Source organism: Sminthopsis crassicaudata, chromosome 2, assembly GCF_048593235.1.
Source record: "Sminthopsis crassicaudata isolate SCR6 chromosome 2, ASM4859323v1, whole genome shotgun sequence".
In the NCBI taxonomy this organism is placed as follows: domain Eukaryota; kingdom Metazoa; phylum Chordata; class Mammalia; order Dasyuromorphia; family Dasyuridae; genus Sminthopsis; species Sminthopsis crassicaudata.
The window spans coordinates 522217558-522237139 of record NC_133618.1 but is presented as its reverse complement, the minus strand read 5'-3'; the positions used below and the strand labels follow the sequence as shown (position 1 = coordinate 522237139).

The 19582-nt window shown below is 33.0% G+C and overlaps 1 protein-coding gene and 1 pseudogene across 2 annotated transcripts in view; one reads left to right on the top strand and one right to left on the bottom strand.

Moving 5' to 3' along the window:
• The window catches only part of TRPM7 (transient receptor potential cation channel subfamily M member 7), a 127571-nt gene that overhangs the window by 61292 nt on the left and 46697 nt on the right, over nt 1-19582 (top strand). For both annotated transcript variants that reach the window (XM_074294493.1, XM_074294494.1), the window contains exons 10-13: nt 8097-8169; nt 11734-11834; nt 16823-16957; nt 18115-18168. In XM_074294493.1, coding sequence (XP_074150594.1) covers nt 8097-8169; nt 11734-11834; nt 16823-16957; nt 18115-18168 — 363 coding nt within the window. The remainder of the gene's footprint in view (nt 1-8096; nt 8170-11733; nt 11835-16822; nt 16958-18114; nt 18169-19582) is intronic.
• Nucleotides 12492-13338, bottom strand: LOC141556694 (cyclin-G1 pseudogene; annotated as a pseudogene).

The following is a 19582-nucleotide window of genomic DNA, read 5'->3' as shown; positions in this document are numbered from 1 at the left end:
ATTTACTAATTGTTTTTATATCTTGGATACCAAATTTATCAGAGAAATTTGATACAAAGATTTTTCCCTCCATTTAATCACCTTCCTTCTTAAGTTAAATGAATGTTGTCAGCATTGAAGTTTTTCAGTTTCAGGTAATTAGTTATCTATTCTCTTTTGTATATAGTTGTTATGAATGCTTGTCCAATCTATGGTTGTGAGAGGTATGTGATTTATTTCTCTTATAATTTTTTTCTAGAATGATCTTTAATATCAAGATCACAATACATTTATATTTTGAAGTGGGATGCATGGTTTTGATCTAAGCATAATTTTTGTCCACCTATGTAATTTATTTTTTCCACTTCAAATCCTGGGTTATTGAGATCTCTTGTTTCTAAATTTCCCTTCTCTTGTTTTCTCCATTGAGCTCTCTGTTCTTTATTCAATTCCAGATTGGAATGAGATTTCCCTATTATTGTTTCTTTATTACATATATATATATATATGTATATATATATGTATATATATGTATATATATAATTATTATTGCTATTATTATCATATACATATATATTATCATTACATAGAAATGTTCTTAATTTTTAAGGGTTTATTTTATGACCTGATATTTTACTGAAGATGTTTTTTCCCCTCAATTAGTATCTTCAGTGATTAACGGGTTTTCCAAGTAAACTTATCACATCACAAAAAAAAATAGCAGTTGTTTTGTCTGCTCTTTATTCTTTTATTCTTTTAATTCTTTTCTCTTGTCTGATTGCTATTCCTAGCATTTCCAGAATTATATCATACAATGGAGAGAGTGGATGTCCCTGCCCTACTTTCATTTATTGGAAAAATTCTAGTGTTCTCACAGTGTAATATGATGCTTTCTTTGGTTGTAGATAGATGCTTTCTATATCTTTTAAAAGTCCTGTATGCCTGTACTTTGCACAGGAATTGCATAAAACTGTCTTTTTCTTTGTCCAAGAGTTTTTCTTTATCTATTAATATGATCATATTGAGTTTTTGATGTTTCGGTTTTTAATATGATTGTTAATTTTCTAATTTTGAACCATGTTTACAACCCTGATATAAATCCCACTTGATCTCATAATAATTTCTTGGATAAACGCCTATCATTTGATAGGACGTTTAAAATTTGGAGTGATTGTTCATTAATGATATTGGCTGTAATGTTTTGTCATCTCTCAAATATAATCCTTCTCTGGGAGGAGGTTTCTTTTCTCTGTGAGCAGGTTTCTTGGGAGGCTTCTGGAGCCTCCAGCCAGAACAAAGGTAGAATCTCGAATCCTCTTCTTCCTGAATCCTGGCTCTGAATCTCCTCAAGCGTCCCTGAAGTTCTCTTGGAAGTCTTGTTCTTATCCCAATCTAGACTCCTCCTTCTTCAAGACTGCTGTCCAAACTCAATCTCCCAGGAAGCAGTCTTGGTGGCTCCTTATATCCTCCCAGAGAATGGATTTCTGGGTACTCCTTCAAACAATGAACTGGCTTCCATATTTCTTCAAAGATGTAGACTCCCTTAAAGATTTTAACTTAAAATGTGAACTCTGAGCTAGAGAATTGTTAAGTACCAACTTAGCACTTAGTAAGAACCTAACATCTTCTTTTGATTTAGAAAATAGAGTGGTTATGACCTTCAAATAGGTATACATAAATCCATCAATATGGGAGATATTACACATAATTACATAAATTACATAAACACAGTTTCATAACACATTCTAGAAGTGATGTAACAAAAAACATGATCAAATAATCATAATTGAGAATTTATAGATGTCCATAAGTCCATTGTCCATTAGTTCATGTGCCAGAAATCCAATAATTCCTGCAAGTTTTAAAATCCTACAATAGTTTTCATCAACAATTTTTCATCTCAAGGAAACCAATGATCTCTGCTGGTTTTCAAGTCCTTTAACACTCTCCTTATCAGCCATGCTCTTTCACTGTCAGATGTTTCTTAAATCTTCTCCTTTGTTTTGAAGTCTTTCTCTTTTTCCTCTCTCTGATGGATAAGGCTAATAGGATTCGTTGGCACCCATCTGATTCCTTCTCCATCTGAAGAAATATAAGCAAACCCTCTCCCCCAAGCAGTTAACCTATCTGGTCCCTTCCATTCACCACTTTCTGGGTCTCTCCATATCACTTGGCGATTATCTAAAGATAGTGGAGTTGCTCATACTGGACACTGCCCTTCTGCTGGATTATAAAACCTGCCTTCTGGAGTCAGTGCATCTTTGTCAAAAATTTAAAAATTAATGGTATAGAGAACTAAATTTAAAAGTTCTCTAGGGTTACCTGTGGCTAAACTCTGACCTAGAGAATTGTTAAGTACCAACTTAGCACTTAGTAAGAACCTAACAATTGACCTAAAATTTTCCTTCTGTGTTTTATTCTTCCCTGTTTATTGGGATTATATTGTCATAAAGAGGATTCTGGTAGCTTGCCTTTCTTAGTTTTTGAGAATAATTTGTGAACTATGGATATTAAGTCTTTAAAAGTTTGGAAGAATTTTTCTTTAAATCCATGAGATCCAGGAATTCTTTGATGTGAGAGTTCTTTCATATCTAGATCTTATTTACTTTTCTGCAGTTAGGTTATTTTTGATCTCTATCTGGTCTTCTGATAGTTTTAGTATTTTCTGTTTTCAAAGGTATTCCTCTGTTTTAGTTTTGTAACATACAACTGTGTGTATAATGTATTCTGATTTTTATTTTTTGGGCTTTGCTGTGATTTCACTTTACTCATTTGTTGCCTTATTGATTTTTTTCTCTTTAATTAGATTAGCTAAAGGAGTTATCAATTTTATTACTCAACAAAAAACTAGTTTTATTTATCATTTCTAATTTCCCCGATTTATGTCGTCTCTAGTTTTTAATATCTCCTCTTAATATAGGTTTGTTTATTTGTTGATTATTTTTAAAAATGTATATTCAGTTCATTAATCTTCTCTTTTTCTATTTTGTTAATGTATGATTGTAAGGATATGATTTTCCCCCTGAGGACTGCTTTAGCTGCATCCCAGAAATTTTGGTATGTTGTTTCATCATTATCATTTTTTTTTTGCATAGTTATTATTTCTATGATTTGTTCTATAAATCACTTATTTAAAATTTCATTGTGTCCTCTTCTATCTGTATCTTTCGTTGTCCCTGAACCAGTTTCTCTTCTTGTTGCATTATTGTCCATAAAGGATTTGTTAACTGTTTCTGCCTTTTTACAGTTGTTTGATCTAGCATATGGCAAGTTTTTGAAAACATTCAGTGTAGTTCAGGAAAATAGGTGTATTCTTTTTTCCTATTTAGAACACTGTAAGTCTTGTAACTTGTTTCTCTAAAGAGTTGTTCAATTCATATTTTCCCTTTTGTTTATTTTGATGTTAGGTCTTTTTAAAACTGATGAAGGGATATCAAAATCTGTCATTGTTGTGTTGGCTTTCTGTATCTTTCTGAAGCTCAGATGTTTTCTTTATGATTTTGGATGCTAAGGCATTTGGAATATAAAAGTTTACTACGAATATTGGTTTATTGTCTATGGTTCCTTTTAACTTGATATAGTTTCCTTGTTTATTTCTTTATTTTTTAAATGTTTGTTTTTGTTTTGTCTGATAGTATGATGGTAGGGTGTTTTTTTTTTATTTACTTGATACATAGTAAAAAAAAAATTCTACCCTATATTGAATTTCTTAAACTTAATTTTAATTTAAACTAAAATTTGAATTTCAATTTCTATGTTGAGGATTTCGACTTTTTTATTATTTCCTTCATTATAGCATTATGTTTTTTTGGTCCTGTTTTTTTGTTTTTTTCATTCTCATGATCCTTAGGCTTTCTCTACACCTCCTTTCTTTTGAGATCCATGTCTTGGGTAGTGAGTATTTTTATTTTGTAGTACTTATTCATAGATACTTTAACTTGTTTGCTATATCTGGATGCCATATTTCCTTTTGTTACTGCTTTTCATGTTGATTTATCAATTTATATTCAAGATCTTTGAGAGTTCTTCCAAAAAACTTTGGAACTTTGTCTCCTTCCTTCTTTCCCCTTTGCAATTTTCTTATTCCTTTTGCCCCTTCTCCTCTGGTTGTGATTTTCTTGGAAGTTGGATCACAACGCCTTTTAAACTCTTTCCAAGCGGAGCAATTTATTGTTCACCAATATAGGTTCCAAATGATTCTTGGAGTAAAAAAAGCAGGCCCCAAGTAAATTCTGTGTTGTTTTTTTTCCTAAGGCTTGAAGTGTTGCAATACCACATTCACTTCATCCTGGCCTAGTGATCTTTCCTATTCTTCTGTTCCTTAGTTCTCTGGCACAGCACCAGCAGTTCAAGGCCAGTTTTTCCCTGGTACCAGCAGTTCTTCCTTTCCCCTGTACTACTAGCACAGCCCACTTTTACCTACATTTGACAGTTCAGAATTTTCTAGCACTGGTGCTTCCAGCTTGTATTCTCTGGCAATCTTTTGTTCCTGAAGGACTGTGGCCAAGCTGGCTTTCAAGGCCCAAGGGAATTTCTACACGCTGGAACACGATGAGGTTGGAGGATGAGAGGGAGAACCTTGGTGTTTGATAGTGGGTTTTGATGTTACCTTGTATTGCATCCTTGGATCTGCTATTGTGACTTCCCTGCTGCTAGTGTGGGAGATGAGGGAGAGGTGCTAAATAAGTTCAAATGTCAGTTGCTAGGTTTACAATTTTATTTTGTTTTGTCTTGTTTTAAACCTTTTCAATTGTGGATGTCTTTTATTGTGGAAATTGCTGAAGTTGCTTTATCCTTGGCACATATTTTCTATTTTGGAGAGGTTGTGTAAGACTTAGAGAAAATGTATAGTTCTTCATTTGTTGCTCATATGACACAGAAGTCTCCTTTTGTACTTTATTTTGCCACAGTAATAATTCTTAATATTGTACTCTATATCAAGACAGATTCTTCCCAGTCATGTCTCTTGTCAACAGAAATTATTATTAATAATAATCTTGAAATTTTATTGGATATCAGATATTGGAGATCTGCCATTGGTTATTTTATTTTTTTATTATTTTTTTTAAAATTTTATAATTATAAAAATTTTTTGACAGTGTATATGCATGAGTAATTTTTTTTTATAACATTATCCCTTGTATTCATTTTTCCAAATTTTCCCCTCCCTCTCTTCACTCTTTCCTCTAGATGACAGGCAATCCCATACATTTTACATGTGGTACAGTATAACCTAGATACAATATATGTGTGTAAATCCAATTTTCTTGTTGCACGTTAAGAATTGGATTCCGAAGATATAAGTAACCTGTTAGTAATGCTAACAGTTTACATTCAATTCCCAGTGTTCCTTCTCTGGGTGTAGTTGTTTCTGTCTATCATTGATCAACTGGAAGTGAGTTGGATCTTCTTTATGTTGAAGATCCACTTCCATCAGAATACATCTTCATACAGCATTGTTGTTGAAGTGTACAGCGATCTTCTGGTTCTGTTCATTTCATTCAGCATCAGTTCATGTAAGTCTCTCCAAACCTCTCTGTATTCATCCTGCTACTGCCACTGGTTATTATTCAGAGATAAGATGCATGAGTCAGAAAGACCTGAGTTCCAGTTCTATCTTCAAACCCTCATTGACTGTATAACCTATGATCAAGTTACTTAACCTGTCAGTGCTTCAAAGTGTTAGAAAGATGGAGTGTTGCAAAGCGTTCCATATTCACTTCATCCTGTTCTAGTGGTCTTTCCTATTGCTCTGTTGCTTTTGGGCATCTTTCTAACACTTTAATTGCAGAAGTTTTTCATACCTTCATTGATAAAGAGAATTTCCGTATTAGAGAGCTCCTTACACAGATCAAATCACAAAGTCTAGACTAAATAAATATATCATAAATAAAACAATGTGTTTAGGCTTTGGGGATACATTATGAAAAAGACTGAAATCTAGTTAAGTTAAATGATATTTTTTAAACTCGTTTTAATTAAACTATAAAAAGTCCTGAAGGAGCAGCTCACATTTGTATAATATTTAAGTATTAAGAGAAATGAGAAATGAAAGATTACTTTGAAGAAATAGTTGCACTCAAACTTTTATTAAATTATGAAGGCTTAAAAAAGTATGTACAAATTAGTTGTTATAGGAAGCAATTAATGGAGTTAATAGCTAGAATTGCCCCTAGATTTTTGACATCTCTAGTGCCAGTTTTCTTGGCTCTCTCACATTTGTTTGTCTGTCAAGCCTTAAAGACTAACGGTTTACAAAATAGCAACTACTAGATCTTTAACTATCTGACAAATGGTTTGGTTTTTCCTCACAATTTCTTCTAAATTCCCGTTTAATGTATCATAATCATTCTTATTTTGAGAATGGGAGGTGTCTGCATACTATTGTTCACTTGATTTTCAAAGGAAGATAATAGACATTTTAACTAACTATAAAAAAGTATGTACAGAATACCAAAAAAGGGACAATTTTATAGTTAATGATCATCTTTTAAATTTATTTTTAATAGCTAAATTACTATGCTAGATAGCAAACTTATCAAGAAATACTTTATAGAAATGAATTAATCCAAAAGGTTTTCCTTTTCACACACTTATTCATCTTCAGACATTTTATAAATTCTTTCAGGATAATGTTTCTATGTAATCTAGGGTGACTAGGATGTGCAGTGGTGTGAGGCATGTTAGGAGAAGAGTGGCTGGGTGTGGGGTGTACACGTTTACAATGTTAGTTGATTATTTTTCTCTTTAAGGATGTTATAATAAAAGAACCCACTAGGTTTGCCATATCTGGATAATAGTTAAAAAGTTTAATCGCCATCCCATAATTTGTTTAGCCATTCCCCAGTAGAAGTCTACCCTCTGAATTTCAAATTTTTTTTTTTTTTACCATGGCATAAAAAACTGCTAGCTGTGTGTGTGTGTGTGTGTGTGTGTGTGTGTGTGTGTGTGTGTGTGTGTGTAGGGTTTTTTTTTGGAGGGGGGAGCGGCGGTTTAGACCTAGTAGCCATATACATATACTGTATAAATGGACAATATAGTGACTTTTGGGGAATAGTTTCAAGTTGTTTTCTAGAATGTATATAATAATTCAGAACTCTATTAACAGTACCATTAGCATATCTACCCTTCCAGAGCTCCTCCAACAATTGTCATTGTACTTTTTTTAACGTCTTTATCAATCTGATAAGTATGTTATGGAAATTCAGAGTTGATTCAATGAATTTGATTACTAGTACTTTTAAGCATTTCTTCATATTTCATTGATAGCTTCCTTTGAAAATTGCCTATTTATACAACTATTGAAAAATGGTGTGATTATTTTATCTTCAAGATATTAAGGATTCGTTTCTGTGGTTGTAGGAAAGTTAATGTCCCTGGACTCCACTTTCCTTATCTATATAATAATGGAATTGGACCAGATGCTCTCTTAGGCTCCTCCCATCTCCAATCTATGGTCTTGGCATCTTTTTTTTTTTTTTAAGTTAAAAAATCCTTATTACTTATGCTCTATTCTTTAAAAAAAAAAACATTTTTAGTAATTATTGGCAATGTTTTTATTTTTTAAAAGCAAATAAGATGTCTGGAATTATCAATATGCAGGACAATGTATGTCCACAAAATGAAAACTTACATTTTTGTCTTTGTGTGTCATCTGCTTATTATTAGCACAGTAGGTAGCACAAAATAAATTAGGTTGTTGATTAATAAAGGTACCAAATGGCTTTGGTTTCATTTTGTTTTAAGATTTAGGTTTAACCTAGTATAAGATTCTAATTATATTTAATCTGAAGCATTCTTGGGAAGATTAATATGAATTTTTTCAAAGGTACTAGAAAAGCTTAAATTCAGCTCAGGATTAAGAATCTACATATTGTTGAGATATTATGGCACATTAAATGTCTTTTGCCTTCATGTCAGTAAGATTATGTAATCATACCATGATGGTATGTTTATTTGAAGAAAAAAAAAAAAAGCTTATCTGTCCTGTCCTATTTTTTGAATGTGATATTGAAATACAAATTTATTTTCCCTTATTTAAAATTCATAAAAGATTGCTTGGTATATTAAAAAGTAAAAATATGAATATAAATATATGCATTCTTTTTTTCTAACAGATTACTGTTTTCCACATTGGGTCAGATGAACATCAAGATATAGATGTTGCAATACTTACAGCACTACTAAAAGGTAAGATCTAAAGTTTTACTTAAATGGGTCTAAGTTTTCTATGCTACATAGCATGTTTCTTTTATTTTGAAATGTTATCTTTAATTTTTACATCATCTTCATTTTAAAATATATCCCTATGATGAGGTTTGGCACAGGACAGGGAGTTGTGGGAACCCCCTTCTGGTTGGCGCAGGTTCTTCCTAAATGAATTTATGAACCCAAAAAGTTAAATTGGCAAAACAAGTTTATTATTAGAACTGAGAAGTCAGCTTTTGCAGGCTGACTTTCTTAGTGGCAAGGTCCCAACATACAAGTAAAGATCTAGCAGAAAAATCCCGACAGAGAGGTAAAGAGGGGTAGGGTCTTGTGAGGGAAATGGGTGAGAGAGATAAAAAGGGAGTAACGCTGAAAGAGAATGTCTTCTCAGTGGACAGAGGGTCGCAGCTATGCCAAGGAGAAAGAGAGAGGTTCCTTGGCATGATTCCTGCTCTTGGCCCTCGGCAAGGAATTTTGCTGAAGGAAGTTTGTTATATGAGTAGCTTTTGGTGGGGGTTGGGAGCAGTTGGAGTTGAAATCAGAATAGAGAATCTTCCAATTGAATGAGTGTCCCTGGACTAATCTCCAACTCAGTAGAGATCTAGATCTCCAGCTCTGGTTAAATAGGAGTGGTCCTGAACTCAACCAGTCCCACCCAGATAACAGAATGAAACCCATTTTATCTTGATTCCCTGGGGTGGGTTTCTCAGGGGAGAGCTTCTCTGAGAGAGTTTCCTAAGCTTTCCCCCAAAAAATCTGAGAGTGAGACTTTCAGGGCTCCCCTCATCACCTATCTACTTCCCTCTCCCATTAATGAATCATACCTTGTAACAGAAAAGCAAATTTAAGAAAAGACTCCCCCCCCCAAAAAAATTTAAGAAAACCAATCAAAATATTAACAGTAACAACATGCTATATTTTACATGAATAAATTTGCCCACTTCTGCAAAAAATGCAGGAAGGCTTTTTATTTCTATTCTGGGACCAAGCTCAGTCATTATAGTTGTATGTAAATTGATTATTATGTGAGAAGATAGATGCTCTCTTTACCTAACTAAATCTTTTGCAAAGATATTGTGTTTGAGAAGGCTATTTGAAGGTCTCATTAAAATGATTGATGGGAGCATTTACCTTAATTGAATAATTCCAAATTTATATTGATAAGATAAATCACTCAGAAACAATCAAATTTAATACTTTATTCTCTGGTAAACTGTACTTTCATAAATTAGGGGAATGGAGCTTTAGGAGTTAGTATAATAAGTAGTAGCACAGCTCTCCAAATAGTCCTTATCTCTAGATTTTTTGGATATCCCTCTCAGTTCTCCTACTTATCAGACTTCTTGGTTTCCTTTGCATGCTCATCCAAATCTCACCCTCTTACCATAAGGGTCTCTCAGGTTTCTTTTCTTTACTTCTCGCTTTCCTCTGTATTTTACTTAGTGATCATGTCACCAAGGATTAAATTATGATTTCTGCTAATGATTATCAGATCTACCTTTCTTGTCTCAACCTTTCTGCTGACCTCCAAACCCACATCTACAAACTGTCTTTCAAAATCCTAAACTCAGCCAATCCAAAACCATACTCTTTGATTTCTTCCCCAAATCTTCCCCTTTTCTACCTTCTCTATTACAAGGGCAACATCCTTCTCCTAGTTCCTCAGGCACATGACTCAGGTGCCATCCTTAATTGCTTTCTGTCATATCTAGTCTGTTGCCATGGCCTGTTGAATTCACTTTTGCAGCAACTTTCAAATATGCTTCCTCTCCTGACTGATACCATCTTAGTACAAGCCCTCACTGTTTCATGCCTGTAGCTGTAGCCTGTTAGTGGGTCTATCCATCTCAAGTCTTTCCACTATTTAGTCTATCTTCCATTCATTGCTCTCTGCATACTCTCATCCAGTGAAGCTGGCCTTCTGGCTATTACACAATTAAGCCATTCATTTAACTTGAGGCATTTTCTGTCTACCATGCTTTGAATGCTCTCCATTTTCATCTCGGCCTACTGACTTTGCCTGACTTTCTTTAAGTTCCAATTTCTACAGGAAACCTTTCTCAATTTATCTTAATTCTGGTACCTTCCTTCTTTTAATGATTTCCTCTTTATCTTGTATAGAATTTGTTTGTACATATTTGTTTGCTTATTGTTTGCTCCACTAAATTATGAGTTCCTTGAGGGCAAGGACTGTCTTTTGCCTCCATTTGGGTCTCCAAAGCTTAGCATAATGTCTTGCATATTATAGGAGACCAGTGTTTTATTACCTGACTAATGAGGGTATTTGAGCATCAAGAATCCTAGACATTAGTGAGATTGTGACATTGTAGTGCTGATAGAAATACAGCTCTTCTTGACTCATTTAAGCTATCAGTTTGTGCTTCTGGGTTTTTTTGCTTTATTTTGTTTTGTTTTGTGAGAAAGCAGCAGTTATTCTTATTGAGAGCTCTTTGGGGCTGAAGAAGTGACTTAGTTAGCATTGGTCAGTCTGATTAGACTATGCCAGAGATATTAGTCTCATGTTCTGGATCATCCATCTCTAGACTCCTGACCACAGGTATATACTTGGTCTTTTTTTCTTATTTTCTAGAATTAAAATTAAGTACCTACTATTAGCCAACTGTGCTAAGCACTGATCACACCATTTTACAGGGAAAGGCAACCCAGAACAGAAATCTATCCATTCATAATTTTTTTTTTCTTCTGAATTCATTAGTTTATTCTTTGTGGTCACTCTGACTGTCCAATCTGTACCTTTAACAATGTAATATCTCTCCTTCTAAACTGTTCTTTCGTTCAGACTTGTCTATTTTCTTTGAGATCACCATCATTCTTCTAGATACCCAAGTATAATCCAGGTATAATCATATATTTCACCTTTCAGTACAGTCAGTTGTCAGGTCTTCCATCTGTTGTTCTCTCCACTTGTGTGCCCACTGCGCTGTTGCACATTATTTTCATCCCACTTTTGTACTAAATAGTACAAAAGGATGCTAAATATCCTTTTAGCATCCTTTTATGTGGTCTTCCAGCTTCCAGTCTTTTTTCTTTTCTTTTTTTTTTTTTAAACCGTTTTCAATATACACTATGTGGAATTGCCAAACTAATATTCCTAAGCCACAGCTTCAATTTCTTCCTCTTTCTAGCGGAGGAAAGGGGGGGAGGAGATATATTTCTTAGCCTGTCGTTTAAAACCCTTTCAAAGTTCATTTCATGTTACTCTTCTTAATTTACAAGCACACACGCACACACATGCACAAGTATCAATTCAGGTGTCATTTCTTTTGGCAAGAGTTTCGTGATCCTTGAGTATGTAATATTCTTTGCTCCCTTCAAAAAATAAATTAGTTTTATATTTTATGTTTAATTAATGTTTGTTGAATTGAGCTGAAACTGATATTACTTTATTTTTCTCACACCTCTATGGCAGGGTAAAAAAGTTTTTGATAACATTTAACTTGTCTTTTAGGGGAATAATAATTGTAGAATTTTATGTTTTAAAAGACCGTGATTTTGTATGCTGATATATCACATTGTTTGATTCAGGTACTAATGCATCTGCATTTGACCAACTTGTTCTCACACTGGCATGGGATCGGGTTGATATTGCCAAAAATCACGTATTTGTTTATGGACAACAGTGGCTGGTATGTAAACAATCTTTATTCTGAATGAAACTTGGGAGTTTATGTAATAACTTGAATAATTGCTTAATTCACTCAATTTATGATTTCACTTTATTTTTTTCATTAATGTATATACTTAAGTGAGAACAAGTCCAGATAAATGTTTTGATTAATCCTCTTGATCACGAGATGCGTTTAGATTTCCTTCAATTGAAAGTGCTCTTTTCCCATTCATATTTCTTCGAATTGTCAAAACATTTTCATTGCCATTATCACATTCTATCTACATATTTTAAAATGTACTTATTAACCCCTTTTAGTTAATTTTAAGCTCAAGGACAAGGACTTTGTGTGTGTGTGTGTGTGTGTGTGTGTGTATACACATACATGCATACATAGTTACATATATTCAGTCTCCATAGTTCTCTCTGGATGCGGAGAGCTCTTTCCATCACTATTGAAATTGTCTTGAATCATCTTATTTTTTTGTTTTGTTTTGGGGATGGGTTGTATTTCAGTAGTTTTATTGAAAAGTCACTTCTTAGTACTAGAACATAATGGTACTTTGTTAGATTATTTCAGCCAACTTTGCATTGATGAAAGGAAATTCTTTAATGAATCTGGTGTTTCAGAGTAACTGAACCTTCAAAATAGCTGAATTTCTTCACCATAAGAATCCTAATAAGACCCTGTTTCAGGGATTGTTGGAAGGTGATTTTGTTCAGTATGCCCAGACATAATCTCCTTCAACTTCTGAGCATTTGTTCATATTTTGAACACTTATTTAGTGAATATTCAGTTAGTACTTTGCTACAAGTTCCTGCCAGAATATCAGGTCTAATTTATCTTGGAATGTTTCTGAAGACATTCTACTCCTTTCAGTTTTATAAATTTCTGTGCTTGAATTTCCAGGGCAATTATAACAAGGCCAGTACAAATGGCTTTGCTTTAGAAAATATAATCCTATGATGGCATGCCTTAAAGTGAGCATCCAGTCTTTCAAAACTCAGGTTCTTTCTTCCTTTCAAATGATCAAATTTTCATGAATGAGTGAATAATAAAGCTGTAGAAACTGAAAGGCACTAGTAGCTTTTACTTTCTAACACACTCTTCCAATACAATTTTTTCCATTCTTATCGGGTTAAAAACTCTGAATTTGTATTGCCTTATTCAGTGCTAATGGGACATTTTTCTTCATTTGTTGATTTCACAAGAACATAGAAGCAACTTAATTACACACATCCAAAATGTTTGGGTTGTACTTTCATTTTGTATAGAAATCTGTCCAATAAATTCACAACTAGAGAAAAGGTCTCTATGTCAAAACCAAAGAATTGAATTAGGCTAAAAGACCCTTCACTTCAAAGTCTCTCAATCTTATAATCTTCTGAAGGCCATTGTCCTGAGCAGAAGCAATTAATCTCAAGCCACAGAATTTTGACTGACATCTGGACTCCTGTTCCAACAGAACATTCAGTTGGTGCAGCAGTTTCTGAGCTTTAGTTATTACTAGTGCCTCTGTCATCTTGAGCTCCTTGTGGCAGGTCTTTCTCAGTAGTAAATTTCCCCTCTGGGACCTGTCATCTCAACCTGAGAGAAATCACCTCATTGATGAAAAGAGTCAAATCCAACACAGTTAATCATCACATAATCTTATTGTTGCTGTATAATATGTTCTCTTGGTTCTGCTTACTTCATTCAACATCACTTCACATAAATCTCTCCAGGCTTTTCTAAAATCAACCTGCTTGTCATTTCTTAGAGAACAATAATATTTCATTACATTCATATACCATAATTTATTCAGCCTTTCCCCAACTCATAAGTATCCACTCATTTTCCAGTTTCTTACCACTACAAAAAGGCCTGTCACAAATATTCTTGCACATATGGTTCCTTTTCTCTCTTTTGTGATTTTTTTTTTGTGGGGGGTGGGCTATAGACCCAGTAGAGAAACACGGCTGGATCAAAGGGTCTGCACAGTTTTATAACCCTTTGGGCATAGTTCCAAATTGTTCTCCAGAATGATTGGATCATTTCACAATTCCAGCAATGCATTCGTTGGACTTTTAGAGTAAAGAAAAAAATTTTGATTGAGGATAAAACAATTGATTTATTGATTGCTGGTTTTACTCATACTGTTGGTCTGCTTATGCTAAAGCCTGAGGGAGCAATTGAAGGTCATTGTGCCACTCGCTCTTAATACTCTTCTCAGTAGCCTGAGACTTGGTCCCCTGAGTGCCTTAAGCAACTCTCTAAAATTGTAAGTTGCAAAGATACTTCCAAATCATATTAGTAATTTCCTCATCTGAAAGTTCCATATACCCATAAAATCTAAGGTCCAGTACCTATTTGTTTGTTAATTTAACACAGTATTATCAACATTTCCCTCTGGAATACTCTTCTATGTGTTTCTGATTTTTCAGAATAAATTTAATGATTTTTTTGTTTTTACATCACTTGCATTTCCCAAATTATCCTTACTTTTGTTGCCATTGAGCAATTCCTTGTGATAAAGAATAAAAAAGGGAGAAGAGAATATTTCAGTAGGACAAATCAGTATAATTTTAAAAATCTGACAGTTATGTAGTATTTCCCATCTATAATCTCTCCCTTCTGCAAAGAAAGATAAGTGCCACCTCTGCTTTTGGAATAAACTTGATAATTATGGTTTGACAATATCCATTTTTCAATAAACTATACATTTCATTCATTCTTCCCAACTCACTGATATTGGTTGAGTAGTCAGTATTCCTTGCTTTCCAAGTACCATTTTCAAGTTCTCTTTGTACCATTCTTACCCTTTAACATTTCCTTCTTTGAAGTTGGCTTTATCCATACCTACCATCCAATCAAAATATTCGATGTTCTTTTCTGCTAATCTCCAGAGTACTCTTATTTCTTCATGAATTCATTACTTAACTCACAATCTCTCTCTTTTTTCCTTCCTTTCTTTAGCTTCTCTCAAATACCCTTATGTTCCATTACCACTACAACCTCATTTTGGAATTTGTTTTAAGAGGTGATTGGTAGATTCTTTCAGTTTCCACTTTGTCCTCTTGTTTTAAAAGATTTGGTCAGTTTTATGTGAAAATTTCTTGAATTATATATCTAGGTTGTTGGTTTTTTTTTTTCAGCTAGTTCAGTCTTAAATTTTTTCTCCTTTATCTGTTTTCTGTCTTCATCCTCCTTGACCTCTCTATAGCTTTTAACACTGTTGATCACTCTCTTCTCAATATTTTGTTCTTTCTAGTTCTGATACTAACTACTCTTTCCTGGTTTACCTTCTACCTTACCTGTCTGATGACTCCTTCCTTATTCTACTTTACTGGATCTTTGTTCAGGTCACAACTATTTTCTGTGAGCCTACCATGAGGGTTCATTCAGCCTTAGACCTTCCTCTCCACCTCTATACCATTTCATTTCTCTGTACTGATGATTCTAGTCTTTAACCCCTAGTTTCATATCTCTCGCCACCTATTATATATCTCAAACTTTATATTTCATAAATATTCTAAATTCAGTATCTCCAAAACTGAACACATTATCATTCCTCTTAATCCTTCCCCACTTTTTGTCTCTATTTTTACCGAGGTTCAGGTACCTAAGCTTAATTATCCTTAACCCCTCACTCTTCCATATTCAGTCTTTCTCCATGTGCTTTTGATTGTCCCTTTATAACATCTCTTATACATGTTCCCTTCTTTCTTTTGATGCTGCTGTAACTCTAGTTCAGGCTTCATCTCCTCACACCTGGACAGTGGTTGGAACCACCATGATCCACTCAGCTATCTAATGAATCTTTGTGAATCCGATTCTAACCACATCATCCTGACAACACACTCAGTAAACTCCAGTGGCTCCCTATCATCTATCAGGTCAACTCTTGAAACCTTCTCTTTTACAGCCCCCACAACATACTCTTCAGTTCAGAGACATTGCCTTACTGTTAATTACATAAAACAATCTAGACTCTCAACATTTTCAGTGACTGTTTTCCAAGTCTGCAGTACTCCTCATCTCTAGTTTGGCTTCCTTGTCATATTTCAAATCCCAGCTAAAACCTCATCTTATATGAGAGTCATTGCCTTATTCTCCGTAATGTTACATTATTTTCTATCTATTGATTATCTCCCATTTATCCTTTACACGATTTTGTGCATAATTGTTTTCAGGTTGGCTTTGAGAGTAGTGATTGATTTCTACTTTTCTTTGTGTCCCTAACACTTAGTACTTAGTAATAGCAGCTAGAATACAGTAGATACTCAAAAATGCTTATTGATAGACTTGACTAAAATGAATGCCTTACATTTCCAAGCCTTTGTTGAAATGTGTTTCACTTATTTTTCACTATTATTTTTTACTTATTCTGAGAGGATCCTTCAGTTATAGGTGTTTGCCTTTAATTGGCAGAAACTGCTTCTAGTATTTCTATATGCCTTTTACTTAAATGTTAAATATGCATTTTTTTTCTAGATGATAATATTTATGACTTTTTGATCTTACTAGTTTTCCTTAATCAGTATTCTAGGAACTTTAGACTTGATCTAAATTATAGTCATTTTCCTTCCAGTTTTGTTTAAATTTTTAAAATGTAAGTGAAAAGTGGCTATGATTTTGTCTGAAGATTTTATAAATATGGGGCAAACTTTTTACCTTACACAAAAAGTAAACTTTTTTTGGGAAGCAATTGGAGTTAACCCAGGGTCACACAGCTAAAGAGTAAACTCTTTACATTTTACTTTTTATCTCAATCATTCAAATCCTATTTACTTGTTTTAAATAATGTCTTATATTTTTTAAAGAATTTCTTATTTCACACCATGCTCAGCCTGAAATCTGAATTTCTATTTATCTATATAACTTAATTATAGTTCTCATCTATCATTCAGGAAAAATTTGTGTAAATGTTATGAGAAAAGTCGATTGTGGTCATATTTTTCAATTATTTGAAAGTCTCATTTAATTAATATTGCTTAAATAGGTTGTTTATCTTCATTCCCTTTTAGGTGGGTTCTTTGGAACAAGCTATGTTAGATGCCCTTGTAATGGATAGAGTTGCATTTGTAAAACTTCTTATTGAAAATGGAGTAAGCATGCACAAATTCCTTACGATTCCTAGGCTAGAAGAACTTTATAACACAGTAAGTATTTCAAATTTGAAATTCTAGTTCACAAAACTTCTGCTTCCCACTACATGTTAATGCTTTTGAAATCTATTATTCACTAAAATGAAGCCAAATGTTCTAAAATTGACCTTGATCTTGAAGAATATTTGAAGAACTTTATCTTTCATTGGTGATTTTGCATATAATTTCAGAGAGATTGATTTATCAATTTTGATTAATTTAGTGGGATTTTTGTTGTTTTCATAAAAAGAGAAAGCTTGCTAGATGGAAGGAGCTCTATCTGGAAATGCATCTAATACTTTTTTTTTTTTAAAGGTGTCAAAACTTTTTTCCTTCTAAGTCTTCCCATCTCTTTAAAAGTGTGAAGCATTATTTTTCCCCACTTCTGGAATGCAATTCATTATTTTCATTACTTAAAGTAAATTTACCTAGCTTCCCCTGCATAAATTTTTAAAAATCTTTATGTCTTAAGTCTTTTTGCTGGAAAAAGAAGAGTTCCAAGGCATTGTCAAAGCGTGTCATAAATTACTGGCATTACAAACTTTATGATAAAGATTTTCAGTAAGAGTTTAGAATAGGGAGAGAACTTATTGGTAAGTAATAAGTAAGGGAGGGACTTGATTTGAGTTTCAAACATGGTGCAGGGAGAAACAAGGTAAATTTGGTAGAAGTTTTTACATAATACATTCCCTACACTTACAAAATCACAGCACTTTTGAATATGTGTATATATATATGTGTGTGTGTGTGTGTATATGTATATACACACACACATATATATATATACACACACATATATATATATATACACACACACATATATATATACACACACATATACACACACACACACACACACACACACACACACACATATATATAAAAGATGTTTTAGAAGCAAAGGTAATAGTATCTGAGAAATCAAGAAAGGGTATTATACTTGGATAATTCCTTACCTTTACTGATTGATTAAATTGATAATAGCTTTTGACTAAGATGCTCATTCTTTTCACCTCAACTTCCTTAAAACTCTGGTCCTATATAAGAAAATCTTTGTATGAATAATCAATGGCTTAGAATCTGTTTGGAAATAAATACTTATTTTTGAATTCTTGATAGTTTTCTAGTAATTTTAATTTTTGTAATTTTTTTTTTTTCATTTTACCATAAAGAAACAAGGCCCAACTAATCCAATGCTATTTCATCTTGTTCGTGATGTTAAACAGGTATGTTTTATTTTCTTTAAAAATAGAGTTAGCTCTTAATTTTTTATAAGACTTAACAGATAATTGATACCTAGAGTTAATTATTCTAATAAGCAAAATAATTTTTAAATTTCTTCTATTATTCAGTATAACTAGTGGCATAGTGGATAGACAAATTTCCTTCTAATCAAGAAGAACCAAATTCAGCTTCTGGTTCCTATATTGTGACTATGAGCAAGTCTGTTAGTCTCTCAGATTCCCTGCCAAATCATTATCATATCCATTAATTCACTGATCATAAATATAAATGTAAATATGTCCTCAAAGACTCATGAAAACAAAAGAACTATCTAAATTTGGTTGTATATTAATTTGAATTGTTGCTAATAAAAGTTTATTTTTAAAAAATATAATATGGAAAGTATAATGACCTGTGATATTACTTTAATACATCAATGACTCCTGAAAGAAGCTTGTCATGTTATTCTTCTATACTTCTCTATTTCTACTTCCCCAGGAACAAAAAAAGATTTTAGGTTAATTTATATTAGGATAATTTAAAAATTAAAATAATGTAAGTATACATTTATATGACAAGACTTTTCAATGCAGCTATCCTTTGTATATTTGCTATGATAATAGGCCCCATATTTATTTATCTTTTTTTTTTCCATGTGCATTTTTTTTTTCCATATATGTCATGGACTCCAAAGGACAGGATGATTGAGCATTTTTCAACGAGTATAAAATAAGTTACATGTGTAAAAAATACACATTTTTGAGAGGTATGGGGCTGTGAAGAAATTGCTTGCTCAACATTTCTGTTACTTGTGAGTTTGTCCTCTCATCCTCTCCAGTTTGTCATTTATAGCATTCTGTCATAATGGACATTGCTGGAGATCTCATTTTATGTATTAACTAATTTTTTGCATTTGCTAGAATACAGAATGAATTGGTTCATTTTGAGGAATTCTCTTGGAAACTAAATAACCATACTTAAAATGAAGAAATTATCCATTGTAAGTTATGTTTTTAGGCAGACAGATAGTAATAAAGTGGAAATATCTATGATTTTTGAGGACTTCTGTAATGAAGTTATCCTCAAAGTAGACATAAAATATTAAACTATAAAATTTTTGAAAAATACAGATTTCATGAAATAAACTATTAAGAGATACATAGGAAGAACATTTGGAAAGAATAGGTCATGGCAGAATGCCAAAATTAGGTCATAAATATAAACCATATGGAAGAAGTAGGACATATTACAGGGAAAAATTTTTAGAATAATTGTGTGTGTGTGTGTGTGTGTGTGTGTGTGTGTGTGTGTGTGTGTGTGTAGACATAGGCCTGTATGTCTGTTTATTATTCTATAATAGGAAAATTCTCCAAATCAAGATTTACACTAATGATATCTATGAAAATCATATATGTA